At 43.6% G+C, this 15626-nt stretch overlaps 1 protein-coding gene across 1 annotated transcript in view; it reads right to left on the reverse strand.

Moving 5' to 3' along the window:
- The window catches only part of cntn5 (contactin 5), a 344921-nt gene that overhangs the window by 107745 nt on the left and 221550 nt on the right, over positions 1-15626 (reverse strand). Inside the window, exon 8 of the mRNA XM_029121761.2 lies at positions 13998-14100. Coding sequence (XP_028977594.2) covers positions 13998-14100 — 103 coding nt within the window. The remainder of the gene's footprint in view (positions 1-13997; positions 14101-15626) is intronic.

Below are 15626 nucleotides of genomic sequence, written 5' to 3' on the forward strand. Positions count from 1 at the left end.
TTAGTATGGTGTTCCTAACAATCCTTTAGGTGAGTGTATTTTGTATCTGAACGCCCAAGGTCCGGTCTGCAGGTCTGACTTCACACACTCTATCATGCTGCTCATATATCTGTAACAAACACCTCTTATACATGTCTGTACCTTTTATCACTTAGCTCAATGCCCATATTTAAAGTGACAGACATGCTGGTGTACAGTGAGGTAAAAAACAAATATTTGATCCCCTGCTGATTTTGTACGTTTGCCCACTGACAAAGAAATGATCATAATTTTAATGGTAGGTTTATTTGAACAGTGAGAGTGAAAAAAATCCAGAAAAACACATGTAAAAAATGCTATAAATTGATTTGCATTTTAATGAATGAAATAAGTATTCGACCCCTCTGCAAAACATGACTTAATACTTGGTGGCAAAAAACTTGTTGGCAATCACAGAGGTCAGACCTTTCTTGTGGTTGGCCACCAGGTTTGCACACATCTCAGGAGGGATTTTGTCCCACTCCTCTTTGCAGATCTTCTCCAAGTCATTAAGGTTTCGAGGCTGACGTTTGGCAACTTGAACCTTCAGCTCCCTCCACAGATTTTCTATGGGATTAAGGTCTGGAGACTGGCTAGGCCACTCCAGGACCTTAATGTGCTTCTTCTTGAGCCAATCCTTTGTTGCCTCGGCCGTGTGTTTTGGGTCATTGTCATGCTGGAATACCCATCCATGACCCATTTTCAATGCCCTGGTGTGACAGTGAGGTGACAGATAGTTAATTTGATGAAATTGCAAACATCGACTGCCACTCTGCCTGCGCCTGGTTCCTCTCTCTCCACCACTACACCATCTGTGACACCTGGCTGAGGGAAGAAGGTTCTCTCCCAAGATTTCACGGTACATGGCCCGTCCATCATCCTGGTGATGCAGTGAAGTTGTCATGTCCCCTTGGCAGAAAAACACCCCCAAAGCATAATGTTTCCACCTCCATGTTTGACGGTGGGGATGGTGTTCTTGGGGTCATAGGCAGCATTCTTCTTCCTCCAAACACCGCAAGTTGAGTTGATGCCAAAGACCTCAATTTTGGTCTCATCTGACCACAACACTTTCACCCAGTACTCCACTGAATCATTTAGATGCTCATTGGCAAACTTCAGACGGACCTGTACATGTGCTTTTCTTGAGCAGCGTGACCTTGCGGATGCTGCAGGATTTCAGTCCTTCACGGCGTAGTGTGTTACCAATTGTTTTCTTGGTGACTATGGTCCCAGCTGCCTTGAGATCATTGACAAGATCCCCCAGTGTAGTTCTGGGATGATTCCTCATCGTTCTCATGATCATTGCAACTCCATGAGGTGAGAACTTGCATGGTGCCCCAGACCGAGGGAGATTGACAGTTCTTTTGTGTTTCTTCCATTTGCGAATAATCACACCAACTGTTGTCACCTTCTCACCAAGCTGCTTGGCGATGGTCTTGTAGCCCATTCCAGTCTTGTGTAGGTCTACAATCTTGTCCCTGACATCCTTGGACATCTCTTTGGTCTTGGCCATGGTGGAGAGTTTGGAATCTGATTGATTGATTGCTTCTGTGGACAGGTATCTTTTATACAGGTAACAAGTTGAGATTAGGAGCACTCCCTTTAAGTTTTTGACATGTGTTTTTCTGGATTTGTTTGTTGTTCTGTCTCGCACTGTTCAAATAAACCTACCATTAAAATCATAGACTGATCATTTCTTTGTCAGTGGGCCAACGAACAAAATCAGCAGGGGATCAAAAAATAAAATCCCTCACTGTATCTTTACCCATAACACTTAAGGTCTGTGGTATTCTATATAATGTCAACCAATTTGAGTGTGGTTAGTGTGCTTTTAGCTTTGATGCTCCATCATCGTTGAATATCTGGCAGAAGAACCTGAACATTTTTCCTTTTATTCTGTTTTGATTGTAAATCATAGATTACACCTGCTTTTCAAAAAAAGAAATATTATGAACTAATAATATTGTGCTTTCGTGTTTTTGTTTTTTCTGTTGTGTTTAGATAGGTATGCAGCTTTGAAAAAGATATGACATTTGGAAGAGACCTTTTAGGTAAAATAAATGATTAAAAACATACAGTAATAATCCATAGTAGTGGATTCGTGTCCCATGAACATCCATGTATCTGTCTCTTTCTCCTGCATACAGAACACTGTATATACTGTATATCTACAGGCTCTTCAAACGCCTCCAAAATCATTGCCATTAATATGGAGCTGGTCCCCACTTTGCTATAAAATCCTCCAGTCTTCAGGAGGCTTCTGAAGGTTTCTACTTCCATTCAGTCTCAAGAGCATTATTGAGGTCAGGCACTGATTTTGAGGGATTGGCCCGGGCTCTGTGTTCCAATTCATCCCAGAGGTGTTCGATGGGGTTGAGGTCAGGGCTCTGTGCAGGCCACTCAAGTTCTTCCACACGGATCTTGACACATCGTTGTTTTATGGACCTTGTCTTGTGCGGGGTGACGCTGACATGCTTGATCCTAAGTCCTCCTGGTTGTGTTGCTGATCTAGTTGCTGCTTGATGATTCCTACTGTCCACCTGGTCATATTTGTCTTTGTGCATCTGGGGTGGCAGCAGATCTGGATTTTGAACTAGGAAAAATATCACCGGAACATAATTTCTCCTCCACAGAACTTTACGGTTGGTGCTGTGCATTCAGGCAGGTAACATTCGCCTGGCATTCGCCAAACTCAGATTCATCCAGAAAGGTGGCATCCTATGATGGTGCCACATTGAAAGACACTGAGCTTTTCAATACAAGACATTCTACTACCAATGTGTCTCCATAAAGTGGCTGGAATGGACTGATCCACTCATTTTCAAGGGGTGTCCACTCCACATATGTTTGGCTATGTAGTGTGTACAATACACACAGAAGGTTTAGTGGCCTATTTCTAAAAGAGTTTCTCATAACATACGGAAGGAGAAGGTAAATTCCAACACCCACACACCCACTAAATAATACATGTTAATGTGCTTTATGTCCATCTACTGTACACACTAATACAATGTGTATCACGTCCATCTACTGTACACACTAATATAATGTGTATCACATCCATCTACTGTACACACTAATACAATGTGTATCAGGTCCATCTACTGTACACACTAATACAATGTGTATCACGTCCATCTACTGTACACACTAATATAATGTGTATCACGTCCATCTACTGTACACACTAATACAATGTGTATCACGTCCATCTACTGTACACACTAATATAATGTGTATCACGTCCATGTACTGTACACACTAATACAATGTGTATCACGTCCATCTACTGTACCCACTAATATAATGTGTGTATTATGATGTCTGTGCTACTTTTCACTACAACCTGATATAGGTCCTGGTGAAAAACAGTGCACTACATAGTGAGGAGTCCTTTTGGATGCAACCCCTGCATTAACTGTAACTCTAAATCTCTACCCAAATGACCCACTGAGTAGCACATCATTGGCTACGTGATTTATTCAGATCAGGTTACCAGCCCAACTAATCATTGTGATTTTTATGATTACTGTGTGTGAGCATTGCTGTTTGTCATCGGTTTGTTAGCGCTCCGCTATGCCCCTGTGACAGCCCGGCTTTGCTCTGTTCGGCCCGACTCGGCCCGACTCTACTCTCCCTCTCTGTGTGATGGATGGCTTACACGTGGCTTGCTATATTCTATCAGCTAGGCTCTGTGTATGACAGCTCCGTCTGACAAGTCTGAGAAAGATGGAAATGTGACACTCCTGGAAACCCCCGGCGCTCCCATCCATCATCCAGCACAGATGAAAATGTTGCATCCCATCGCTTCACAAGGACATTTTAATACCCCTCCAAGTCCCAGTTGCCATGGTGAGTTCAATTCAGAGCACGTTCAGATTTAACCACAGCTTTTTACAGTTTAAAATCACTCCTGACCACTGAAGGCACTAAGGGAGAGAAGGGATGTCTGTAACCCTGTATGTATTGGCTGTCAAACATATTGGCCTACAGTGGCATCATAAAACTAAGGGAGGTCATTGGTTGTGTGCTTGGCATACTGGCATCATGGGAAATAAAAAGATTAGAATTCTGAAATTACAAAAACAAATTCCAGCCATCAGTATGATACATGTAGGCTCCAGTAGAAATATATGTGAACAGTATGTTTTATAAACACAATACATCCTGCTGTTATAGGAGAACAGAAGTATGTACTTATTTGAATTTTAATTGCATATTAATTTAGAACTATCAGAATGTAACTGGGTGCCAGAACACAGCAAAGTGAGGGTTAGCTGTGCTTCTCACCACTGAAGCCCAATTAAGGAAGGAATGTCCTAGATGAAGAGGGACTTCTGTCCCTGTATCTGGTGTTCCAGGGCTATTGTTTCCACTGCTGAGGTAAAAATGGATTTAAGGATCAATGCGATTCCCTGACTGATACATGATACAGTCCGTGTCCAGTGTAAAAGGCTGGAGAGAAGACATGATGCCCTGAAACAAAAATAGGTGAAATGTCACATCCTTTCTGACAGGGAACTAATGAACCCCTGTACAGTAACCCACCAAAAACAACAAGCCATGATGTCTACGTAGACCAACACGATTCACTAAAGACCAAATAAAACAGCTGGCCATCTTCACACTGTTAGCCTCGCCCACACAATGTTGTCATTGACTGATACCTTCAACAGACAGTCAACCATCCAGGCAGGTAGAATTGTCAACCTTCTCTACAGAATAAAAAAAGCTTTGGCCTTTTCCTCAATGCACAAACAAAGGCTGTTATCTCTCTCCGGTCGGATCCTGCTGCCCGCTGGCCATCATACATATTGATTTACAAGAACAAGAACAAAACCCATTTTGAGTTCATTTTGCGGATTATATAAAGACTGACATTTCCTAATAGGGCACATTGATAAATCATTCATTCATAGATAAAGAGTGGATAAAGTCACTGACATTGTTCCACCACAGACAGCCCACTTTCCCATATTAGTTTGCAGACACGGTCAGAGGCCTAAAAGGCCTCCGTTCCCCTATAGGCACTGCATTGTCTCAGATGCATGATTACATAAGCAAGTCTTCCCAAGGGCCATCTTTCCTCCCAAACGTTTTACATGTATTTCATTTGTTTAACCTCAGCTTTTGTCTCGGCTCCAAGGGGTTCACTACAAGGTCAGCTGAAAAATAAACTTCTGGGTGACCTATCACCCTTTTCCTGCGCCACTTCCACCCCTACATCTTCCCTCAACCATTTTGAAATCTGCACCATTTTCACTCAGCCTATTCAGCCCACTGGTCCCTCACACACTGAACTCAACTCATTGAACTTTATCCATATTAAATCCTGCTACTAGTAATGTTTAGCATCCCAGGAATCAGCCAGCTGCAACTCTGTGTCACGGAGGCCCTCTGTCCTCTTTTCTTTCCCTCCTAGATCAATCTTCTGATTTCTTCACTGTGAAACATCATTCTCCTCTTCCTCTGGGCAGACTCTTGGATTGCATCCTAGTTGGCAGGTTGCTCCTTGTAGGCCCTCTTCTGAAACCCGTGATTTTTAACTTAAATAATCTTAAATAATCTGACAGCCCCTTGGAGTAACTGAACTAAAGGCCACCACTGTGAAGAATCACTGGGAGTTGCCCTGGACATTGTTGCTCTCCATCCAGAAGGCCTGTCCATCTGCGATGTTGCATTCCATCCAGAAGGCCTGTCCATCTGCGATGTTGCATTCCATCCAGAAGGCCTGTCCATCTGCGATGTTGCATTCCATCCAGAAGGCCTGTCCATCTGCGATGTTGCATTCCATCCAGAAGGCCTGTCCATCTGCGATGTTGCATTCCATCCAGAAGGCCTGTCCATCTGCGATGTTGCATTCCATCCAGAAGGCCTGTCCATCTGCATAGCGATTATCCAACAGGGGGCTTGAAGTGTAATCTAACAAGCAAGAGGTCTGTGGAACTCTGCCTAAAAAAGCAGAAGAATCAACGAGCTTCCCCTGTTAAGACATTAATCAAAGGTTACATATGTAACCACAGTTATGTGATCTACTGGATCTTTCCAGTATGGTATTCATTCATGCAGCAGAATATGTTCAGGTTAGGATTTACAGATCTGTGATCTCCTGTGTACCAGTGTACCAGGCAGTGCTGAGACACCACTTCAAAAAAGTATTTTTAGAGGAGCTGTACCTACAAAGAGGATTGGACCGACCCAGTAGTTCAATAGTTTACAAACCGCCCACCTGGCCTAGGCACCAAAGTAATCCTTGCACAGAAGTGAAGCTGTCTCCTTCCTCGACCCATCTCTCACCAACCTGACCGGGATCCCTTGAAGGATGGCAATGGGCATCAGAATTGAAACTTGAAGAGATAGTGGCGGGATGTTCACACTGAAGCCAAAGCCGTTGGTACATGCCATGTCCGTCTGGAACAAACGGAGTCGCTTCATACATCTGTGTCTTCCTTGAGAAGATCCCTCCATGTGATATTAACAGTGGCAGGTAGGACTTCAGCATGGTTGCCGTGTTAATGAGGTGAACCATGATGGTAAAGGTCCTGAAAGTGCTTTGCAGCAGCTCATCCCTGGGTCTCTAGGGCCCTGGGCCTCTAGGGCCCTGGGTCTCTAGGGTCTGCGTCTCTAGGGTCTGCGTCTCTAGGGCCCTGGCTAGAGGACAGGCACTCGGCCCTGGCTAGAGCCCAGGCACTCATCCCTGAGTCTCTAAGGCCCTGGCTAGAGCCCAGGCACTCATCCCTGAGTCTCTAAGGCCCTGGCTAGAGCCCAGGCACTCATCCCTGAGTCTCTAAGGCCCTGGCTAGAGCCCAGGCACTCATCCCTGAGTCTCTAAGGCCCTGGCTAGAGGACAGGCACTCGGCCCTGGCTAGAGCCCAGGCACTCATCCCTGAGTCTCTAAGGCCCTGGCAAGAGGGCAGGCACTCATCCCTGAGTCTGTAAAGCCCTGGCTAGAGGCCAGGCACTCATCCCTGAGTATCTAAGGCCCTGGCTAGAGGCCAGGCACTCATCCCTGAGTCTCTAAGGCCCTGGCTAGAGCCCAGGCAATTTGCCAACAATTTCCTTGTCAGGGAGGATCACTGGTCTGACAGTTGTAACAAAAGCACCCCAGAAACCTGTCCCAGTATTCATGGGATGCCAGAGCAAACTGGGAGCAAAGTTAGGGAACAGTAGCTGGTTGGAGGCCACTCCTCCCAACTGGACATCAGCTGGACTCCTGCAGTGGTTAAACACTTGTTAAGATAACTGTTCATACTGATGGTTCCCTGAGGAACCCACAACGGTAAGATAGATGGCTGTGTCCAGTGAGTGTGTGACTCCATCTGGAGAACTGTAAGCCTGTCGCAGTGAAACATACATGACTCACGAACTGGAGTCCGGTTGACAAGACACCTAGGACAACCGTCAGAGCTGCCAAACTAGTAGACTAAACTGAGCATCGCCCAAGCAGTAGACTGGTCACAGTTAAAACAAAATGACAAATGGCAATAGCTCATCTATCTGAATTGGTCCTGCCATACATAACTATACATTCATTGTGGTCACAGGCAAAGGGTTCTTTACCAGACCTAGACATTTCTAAACAAATAGCTGGAGGCAGGGCTTTCTCATAGACTATGCCACTCTACTGAAGACACATCTCTTCAGTAGGTCTACGATTAAATGTAGTCTGGCCCAGGGGTGTGAAGGTGAATGGCACAGTGCTTTCTGTCTTTGTCTGGCTGCCTTCCCTCTCCATTCCCACTCTCCTCAATCCAATGCTTTCACTAGGGCAAAGTGACTGGCTGATTTGTGTTGATCCATGCTGTCCCTGATGCTCATGCAATGGGAGGAAACTCTGTTGTATACACTCAACCCCCTGTCTATACTCAGCCCTCTATCAGGGGGTTGTGGTTGGTTGGTATCTCTTTGGTGTGCTGCTTGATAAAGTGGCCTGGTTGGCTCTATCCAGGGATTTGTTTGGACAGGGCCACAGTGTCTCTGCCCCCCCCCCCAGTCCCTAGTTTTTACACTACAATACTTTGTACACTGGGGGTCTAGGGTCTGTTCGTAATTATTCACTGGCCACCCCTCAGAGTTTGGCTCCTCTCTAGGTTTCTTCCTAGGATCCCTTGGAGTTTTTTCTAGCCATTTTGCATAGATTTCTTCTCGTTGCTTGCACTCTGGAGTTTTAGGCTTGGTATCAATACTAGCACTTTGTGACAACAGCTTACATTTTATTGAATAGAGTAGCTAACTTCATTAACAATATTAACGATAATGATAATTTCGATAGCTAGGTTATTACATTTAATAATTTTCACAAAAATGTAATGAAGTCTTAGATTTCATAGATTCTGTTTCCATAGATTCTGATTTTATATATGGTGGTCCTAACACAATATGTGCTTGGCCAAAGACCCAAAGATGCAGGTGTTGCGAAAACTGAATGTGTATGATTGGTTATAAATTGTTTTTGTAACATGTCATATATACTTTATTAAAAATATTATCTATATATAATAACTAAACCACAACTCTCCAGGGCATCTTTACTGATATTGTAGCAAAATTACCCAATCCATCTTCAAGACACATTTGAAGCAAAAAAAATATTTAGACTGGTCTTCTTCAGGAACATAGAAAGGTATACTAGGTAATCATTGTTCTTTTTTATGTTATAAAAGCAGCATATTGTTGATGAATTAGTGTTGGAGGAATCCTGTGATTGTGTACTATTAGACAGATAAGTGTGGCTGTCGTGCTTTCTGACATAAGACAACTTGTCAAAACAACACACTACATTGGGACAGACGAACATCACAGGTCCCAGGTGGCCGTCAGACGCCTGCCGAGCTTCGAAAAGCCCCCGTATATGTTTTAATGCAACGAAGTAAAGCGGATGAGCGCAAAGTCTATAGACTTAGATAATGACTTCTTATTCTAATGTAGATAATTAACTGTAAATGACTTTGACTCAGACAGCAGCCCCTTGAAAGCAAACAATTACCCTGGTCCTTTAGTCGTAACGTCGGATTAGAAGCTGTTTGCACTCTAGATGGGACTCAGTCATGCATTATTCAAGACAATAATCATTATAAACAATATGAAGTAGGGATGATACAGAATCACGATTGGAAATATAAATATGCAAAACATCCCTTCAAGCATTGCGTCGGGAGATTAAGGAGGGGGTGAAACAACTTCAACCAACTCTCTTATTGTTTAGGCCGTCTGTCTTTCTTTTGCTCTTTACTATCCTTAAGTGCATCATCTTTTTTTTTTCCTTTTTCTTTTGAAAGTACTCCTCTTTTACTACCGGAATCCATTAGGGCTGCATGAAGCTCTTACGGAATGATAATTATCGTCACACACAAAAAGCCCTGACAACAGCTACATCAGCCTGATCTTATTCATGCAAAGTTCCCACCACCCTGCTCCTCACGCTGTGCTGAAAACCCTCTGTGGGCGGTTTGACACTGATTTCAGCAGCGTAGACAAGTAGTCCTCGTCTCTGCGGTTTTATGTCCCTGCACTGTGTTGACAAATGTCACTGTGTGTCCCTCCTGGCGGTCCGGTCTAGCTGGACCGGGACGGTTCCATCTTTCAGATCCCTAACCTTGGCCTTTCAAGCTGCATAACAGATTTTAGAGGCAACCTGCTAGCACATTACTGGCTGCTCCGACTCTCCATTATCCCAACGTATGGCTCCCCAGGGCTCAGTATCCACTTCCACTCTGGCTCCCAGAAGTACCAGCATGGCATCTAGCTGGATGGAACACTGGTGGAGTCAGCCGCCTGGACATTCATTCACAGAGTAGCTTAGTGGTATGGACTTCCTGGTTCTTACATTGTTTTCAAATTCTAATACAGTGGATCTAAAAAGTCTACCCACCCCTGTTAAAATGTCAGGTTTTTGTGATGTAAAACAATGAGACAAAGATAAATCATGTCAGAACTTTTCCACTTTTAATGTGACCTATAATGTGAACAATTCAATTGAAAAACAAACTGAAATCTTTGAAGGGGAAAAATGAAAAATAAAAACCTTACGAAAACCTGGTTGCATAAGTGTGCACACCCTCTTATAACTGGGGCTGTGTTCAGAATTAACCAATCACATTCAAACTGTTAAATAGAAGTCATTACATACAGTGGGGAAAACAAGTATTTGATACACTGCCAATTTTGCAGGTTTTCCTACTTACAAAGCATGTAGAGGTCTGACAGAATCTAAAACAAAAATCCAGAAAATCACGTTGTATGAATTTTAAGTAATTAATTTGCATTTTATTGCATGACATAAGCATTTGATCACCTACCAACCAGTAAGAATTCCAGCTCTCACAGACCTGTTCGTTTTTCTTTAAGAAGCCCTCCTGTTCTCCACTCATTACCTGAATTAACTGCATCTGTTTGAACTTGTTACCTGTATAAAAGACACCTGTCCACACACTCAATCAAACAGACTCCAACCTCTCCACAATGGCCAAGACCAGAGAGCTGTGTAAGGACATCAGGGATAAAATTGTAGACCTGCACAAGGCTGGGATGGGCTACAGGACAACAGTCAAGCAGCTTGGTGGGAAGGCAACAACAGTTGGCGCAATTATTAGAGAATTGAAGAAGTTCAAGATGACGGTCAATCTCCCTCGGTCTGGGGCTCCATGCAAGATCTCACCTCCTGGGGTGTCAGTGATCATGAGGAAGGTGAGGGATCAGTCCAGAACTACACGGCAGGACCTGGTCAATGACCTGAAGAGAGCTGGGACCACAGTCTCAAAGAAAACCATTAGTAACACACTACGCTGTCATGGATTAAAATCCTGCAGCGCACGCAAGGTCCCCCTGCTCATGCCAGCGCATGTGCAGGCCTGTCTGAAGTTTGCCAATGACCATCTGGATGATCCAGAGGAGGAATGGGAGAAGGTCATGTGGTCTGATGAGACAAAAATAGAGCTTTTTGGTCTAAACTCCACTTGCCTTGTTTGGAGGAAAAAGAATGATGAGTACAACCCCAAGAACACCATCCCAACCGTGAAGCATGGAGGTGGAAACATCATTCTTTGGGGATGCTTTTCTGCAAAGGGGACAGGACGACTGCACTGTATTGAGGGGAGGATGGATGGGGCCATGTATTACGAGATCTTGGACAATAACCTCCTTCCCTCAGTAAGAGCATTGAAGATGGGTCTTGGCTGGGTCTTCCAGCATGACAACGACCCGAAACACACAGCCAGGGCAACTAAGGAGTGGCTCCGTAAGAAGCATCTCAAGGTCTTGGAGTGGCCTAGCCAGTCTCCAGACCTGAACCCAATAGAAAGTCTTTGAAGGGAGCTGAAAGTCTGTATTGCCCAGCGACTGCCCCGAAACCTGAAGGATCTAGAGAAGGTCTGTATGGAGGAGTGGGCCAAAATCCCTGCTGCAGTTTGTTCAAACCTAGTCAAGAACTACAGGAAACTTATGATCTTTGTAATTGTAAACAAAGGTTTCTGTACCAAATATGAAGTTCTGCTTTTCTGATGTATCAAATACTTAGGTCATGCAATAAAATGCAAATTAATTACTTAAAAATCATACAATGTGATACGGCAGTGTATGAAATACTTGTTCTCCCCACTGTACCTGCCATCATTTAAAGTGACTCTGATTAATAACAAATAAAGTTCAGCTGTTCTAGTAGGATTTTCCTGACATTTTCTTAGTTGCATCTCAGAGCAAAAGCCATGGTCCACAGAGAGCTTCCAAAGCATGAGAGGGATCTCATTGTTGAAAGATATCAGTCAGGAGAAGGGTACAAAATAATTTCCAAAGCATTAGATATACCATGGAACACAGTGAAGACAGTCATCATCAAGTGGAGAAAATATGGTACAACAGAGACATTACCAATAACTGGACGTCCCTCCAAAATTGATGAAAAGACGAGAAGGAAACTGGTCAGGGAGGCTTCCAAGAGGCCTACAGCAACATTAAAAGAACTGCAGGAATGTCTGGCAAGTACTGGCTGTGTGCTGCATGTGACAACAATCTCCTGTATTCTTCATATGAATTGGCTATGGGGTAGGGTGGCAAGACGGAAGACTTTTCTTACAAAGAAAAACATCCAAGCCCAGCTGAAGTTTTCAAAAACAAACATCAAGTCCCCGAAAAGCACGTGGAAAATGTGTTATGGTCTGATGAAACCAAGGTTGAACTTTTTGGCCATAATTCCAAAAGGTATGTTTTGTGCAAAAACCACACTGCACATCACAAACAGTCGTTGCAGGGTAGTATCCATAAATAATAAAAACAGAAAAAAAGAGCAATTCTGTTTTTGAAACACCAGAAATACATGCTCAAAATCACAATAGTTGAGGAAAGATAAGAATCCAGTCATCAAACCGGTCCTTGGGCTGAGTTCACAAACCCATTCTACAAACACACTGAAGGCCAGAACATCCAATCAATCAGAATAAACCACAACACAGAACATGACCCACATGGACACACAGCCACCAAGCAGATAGCATTGCTATATTGCATTGAGTGGATAGGATGAAGAAAAGCCTTGTCATGGTACAGGTGAAGTTAGCCTTGCAATTCAGTAGGGTAGACACAGAAACACCTGTCTCCCTATAGTAAAAAACCTGTCTCCCTGTAGTAAAAAACAGTCTCCCTATAGTAAAAAACCTGTCTCCCTATAGTAAAAAACCTGTCTCCCTGTAGTAAAAAACCTGTCTCCCTATAGTAAAAAAACAGTCTCCTGTAGTAAAAAACCTGTCTCCCTATAGTAAAAAATCTGTCTCCCTATAGTAAAAAACCTGTCTCCCTATAGTAAAAAAACAGTCTCCCTATAGTAAAAAAACAGTCTCCCTGTAATAAAAAACCTGTCTCCCTGTAGTAAAAAACCAGTCTCCCATAGTAAAAAACCTGTCTCCCTATAGTAAAAAAACAGTCTCCCTGTAGTAAAAAACCTGTCTCCCTGTAGTAAAAAACCTGTCTCCCTATAGTAAAATACCTGTCTGCCTATAGTAAAATACCTGTCTCCCTGCAGTGGAAAGCCTGTCTCCCTGCAGTGGAAAGCCTGTCTCCCTGTAGTGGGAAGCCTGTCTCCCTGTAGTGGAAACCTGTTTCCCTGTAGTGGAAACCTGTCTCCTAGTAGTGGAAACCTGTCTCCTTGTAGTGGAAACCTGTCTCCCTGTAGTGGAAACCTGTCTCCCTGTAGTGGGAACCTGTCTCCCTGTAGTGGAAACCTGTCTCCCTGTAGTGGAAACCTGTCTCCCTGTAGTGGAAACCTGTCTCCCTGTAGTGGAAACCTGTCTCCCTGTAGTGGAAACCTGTCTCCTTGTAGTAGAAAACCTGTCTTGTAGTAGAAAACCTTGCAAATTAGCATGTGTTTTGACAGTGTAATGATATACAGCTCTGGAAAAAATTAAAAACCACTGCACATTTTTCTTTCCTTTCCAAAAAAGTCAAAAAGGAAGGTTTTGAGTGAGGAACAGAAGGGTTAAAAATAAGAGACCACTACAAATTGAACGCTTTTGTTCCTCACTCAAAACTTTCCTTTTCAACTTTTTCAGAAAGGATAAAAAAAAGTGCAGTGGTATCTTAACTTTTTCCGTAGCTGTATATTTGTCTAATATGTATTTTTGATTATTGTTTCCCTGATACACTGATTTTACCTTATACAATCTTAATAATTACTTTGGCAACATGTACATTGTTCCATCACACCAATATTTTTTTTCATGAATTTAGAATATGGATCTTGAGGTGAAATATAATTGTATGTTTTTGCAAGGGGATAATCAGGGGTGAGTACAGTAGAACTCAAAGAGAGAAATATAACAGACAGAGAGCAAGAGGGAAAATGGAGAGAGAAGAACAGAGAGACAGACAGAAAGAGGGGGGGATAGAAAGAGGGGGCAGAATAAGAGGGACAGAGAAAACCAAATAGACAAATAGCAAAGTTGAGACAGAGACCCAGGGATTGAGAAGGATAATCGTTGTCTGTTACTTACTTCCCCAGGGCAAAACACTCCAGTCTCACGGTGACTCCATTAGCTGCTAATACAGACGGGGAAAAATGCACCTCGATTTTAGGTTCATATTCTCCCATTACACCTGTAGAGCAAGACAATGGAGGGAAGAGAGATGATCAGGTTTAGTGGAGAGAAGAACCTAAAACCGCCTCCATTCCTCACCCGTGTCTCAGCTAAATGCATATCATCTCCCACAGCTGGTTACACAGACAGACAGAGCGTGAAGTATGAATGGGAACATTTTGATACACACAACAATGCATAAAGACACACACTCCCCCTTTGGAATTACACCCCCAAATATGTTGCATTGTGTGTAAGGATGCTAACAGGATTCCTACACATCACAAGCCTAAAACATGCAGTTCAATGGTCTGATCATTACTCACACCAGCTGCATGCACCAATGGCTTCCCATCTTACTGTCTCATCAACCCTCCCTAAAACTCCTCAAACATCCCTAAACCTCCTCAACCCTCCCTTACACCCCCAACCCTCCCTAAACCTACTCAACCCTTCCTTACCCCTCTCAACCCTCCCTAAACCTCCTCAACCCTCCCTAAACCTACTCAACCCTTCCTTACCCCTCTCAACCCTCCCTAAACCTCCTTAACCCTCCCTAAACCTACTCAACCCTTCCTTACCCCTCTCAACCCTCCCTAAACCTCCTCAACCCTCCCTAAACCCCCCCAACCCTCCCTTACACCCCAACACTCCCTAAACCTACTCAACCCTCCCTAACCCTCCCTAAACCTCCTTAAACCTCAACACTTCTGATTAACACTCAGAAACCTTCCTCAACACTCCGCAACCCTCTCTAATCCTCCTCAAATCTCCCTAAAACAGCTTAACCCTCCCTAACCCTCACCAAACCTCTCTAACCCCGATTAACACTCAGAAACCTTCCTCAACCCTCATCAACACTCCTCAACCTTATCTGTCCCTCCCCAAATCTTATCAACCCTCATCAAACATCCCCAAACCTCCTTAATCTTCCCGGCCCTGGAGCACCACACTCATTTAAGTGTCTCATGTTGCAGATGATTGGATACTTTTAGGAGAGTGTTGCTTGGTGATGTCATGTAAAATATTAAGGTCTTCTATTTGACATGCTGTTGCATCTGTAAGACTGTTTTATGTGTAATGACTGTCATTCACTCAGACAGTGCCATTATGCTGGCAGCTCCATTTAGTAAGTCTGCTGTTATGCCACCACCAAAACAGGGCCACAGGAAAGCAGGGCACATTTTTACAAAGTAAAGAACCATTGTTTTTTAAAGAACCTAATTGCCACCTAGCCTGCAGTACATCTAAGTGCCTGGGAAAGAGTCCTCAATGTCACCCTATTTCCACTTTAGTGCACTACTTTTGAATAGGTCTCTAGGGCATCATTGGAGTGTCAGTGTCTCTGTAGATCATAGCCTGGGACACCGCACCTTGGTTTGTTTATCTGTATGTTAAAGAGTCATCTACACACACACACACACACGCAGACACTCATTCATATCCATATCCATTAGAACATAAAGTCAGATGGCATCCAGCAGCACATTTGTAATAAGAGACAAAACCCTCACAGCCTGATGACTATTATCTGTCTTATTGAAT

The sequence above is a fragment of the Esox lucius genome, chromosome 1, assembly GCF_011004845.1.
Source record: "Esox lucius isolate fEsoLuc1 chromosome 1, fEsoLuc1.pri, whole genome shotgun sequence".
NCBI lineage: Eukaryota > Metazoa > Chordata > Actinopteri > Esociformes > Esocidae > Esox > Esox lucius.